Raw genomic sequence first — 1,460 nt, 5'->3', positions numbered from 1 at the left:
TGTGTGTGTGTGTGTGTGTGTGTGTGTGTGTGTGTGTGTGTGTGTGTGTGTGTGTGGTTTCCTGCTCTTCCTCAGCAGCCCGACCTGCTGACCCTGTGGTTCTGGTGGAGGCGGGTCACATTCCGCTGTCCTCCTCATGGACCGCCTGACAGAAGGGGAGGAGTCACAGAGGGACAGAGCAGGAGTTATCAGGACCAGGAGTCCAGTTCAGGACGGTTCTGCTGGGTCAGGAGTCCAGTTCAGGACGGTTCTGCTGGGTCAGGAGTCCAGTTCAGGACGGTTCTGCTGGGTCAGGAGTCCAGTTCAGGACGGTTCTGCAGGAAGAAGACTGTGAGTCAGCCTCCTGGACTTCAAAAGACCTGACTGCAGTTTTTAGAACCAGTTCTGTGGTCTTTGGGTTCTGTTGGGTCTTCTTCCTTGGATGATGACTGACCTGGACCGGGACAGTTCTAGGGGACCGTAGAAAAGCCACCTGTTGTGTTCAGAACCTGGACCCAGTCAGCGGTTGGGATGTGGGTTTGTGGTTCCAGTCTGTGGAGCGGACCCCCGCTCAGTTCTGTGTGTGCAGTGAGCATGGTACCATCATGAAGACCTGGACCCAGATGATCCGGTCCGGATGGCTCGGCAGGACGCGGTGAGGTGTCTGCGGTGCCTGCTGTTTGGACTCAACCTGCTGTTCTGGGTGAGACTGGACCCGGACCTTAATGTAAACCAGAATCATGAACAGAACCATCAGAACCGTCTGTTTGGACTCACAGCTTTTATTGGCTAATAATGAAATGATACGGGTCTGGTGTCAGAACCAGACTCTGAGTGGGTCGTGTTTATGCTTGACATTCTGAGGCGGTACCAGGGGCAGCAGAACCTGATCCATTCTGTGTGTGTGTGTGTGTGTGTGTGTGTGTGTGTGTGTGTGTGTGTGTGTGTGTGTGTGTGTGTGTGTGAACAGCTGATGTCAGCGTGTGTCCTGGGAGTGGCGGCGTGGCTTCGAGACACCCTGAACACAGTCCTGACTCTGACGGCCCACACCAGGTGAGTCCGGACCTCCTGTGTGACGTGTTTGGGTCAAAAGTTCTGAGACTCACAGGAGAAAAAGAAACGAGCTGAAGCTGAGGTTCTGGTTCAGTAAAAGGTCTGTGGTTGACCCACAATGTTCTGCAGCAAACTCCTCCTCCCAGCTGTCAGCACGGAGGGGGAGGACCGATGGTCAAACTGGGTCCAACAGAACCAGGATCCTAAACAGCAGCCAGTCTACAACAAAACAAGTCTGAGAGAAAAGAACCGAGGTTCTGAATGGACCCAGTCAGAGCCCAGAACCTCTGATCTTTGGTTCTGTTGTGTTGTGGCTCATGTGTCGAAGGCTTTCTGTTTGTTAGCAAAATATTTCACGAACCAATRGATAGAATAAAGAAAGTATGTCTACAACCTTCAGACTCAAGATGGCCGCCAGAGATAAACAA

At 52.6% G+C, this 1,460-nt stretch overlaps 1 protein-coding gene across 1 annotated transcript in view; it reads left to right on the top strand.

Annotated features, from left to right (window-relative positions):
• Nucleotides 1-155: 155 nt before the first annotated feature.
• Nucleotides 156-1,460, top strand: part of LOC106532915 (tetraspanin-12) — a gene marked incomplete at its 3' end in the record, with an annotated part of 3,715 nt that continues 2,410 nt past the window's right edge. The window contains 2 exon segments of the mRNA XM_014029083.1: nt 156-682; nt 950-1,032. Coding sequence (XP_013884537.1) covers nt 617-682; nt 950-1,032 — 149 coding nt within the window.

The sequence above is a fragment of the Austrofundulus limnaeus genome, unplaced genomic scaffold (genome assembly GCF_001266775.1).
Source record: "Austrofundulus limnaeus strain Quisiro unplaced genomic scaffold, Austrofundulus_limnaeus-1.0 Scaffold850, whole genome shotgun sequence".
In the NCBI taxonomy this organism is placed as follows: Eukaryota; Metazoa; Chordata; class Actinopteri; order Cyprinodontiformes; family Rivulidae; genus Austrofundulus; species Austrofundulus limnaeus.
This window is presented reverse-complemented; position numbering and strand designations above follow the sequence as displayed.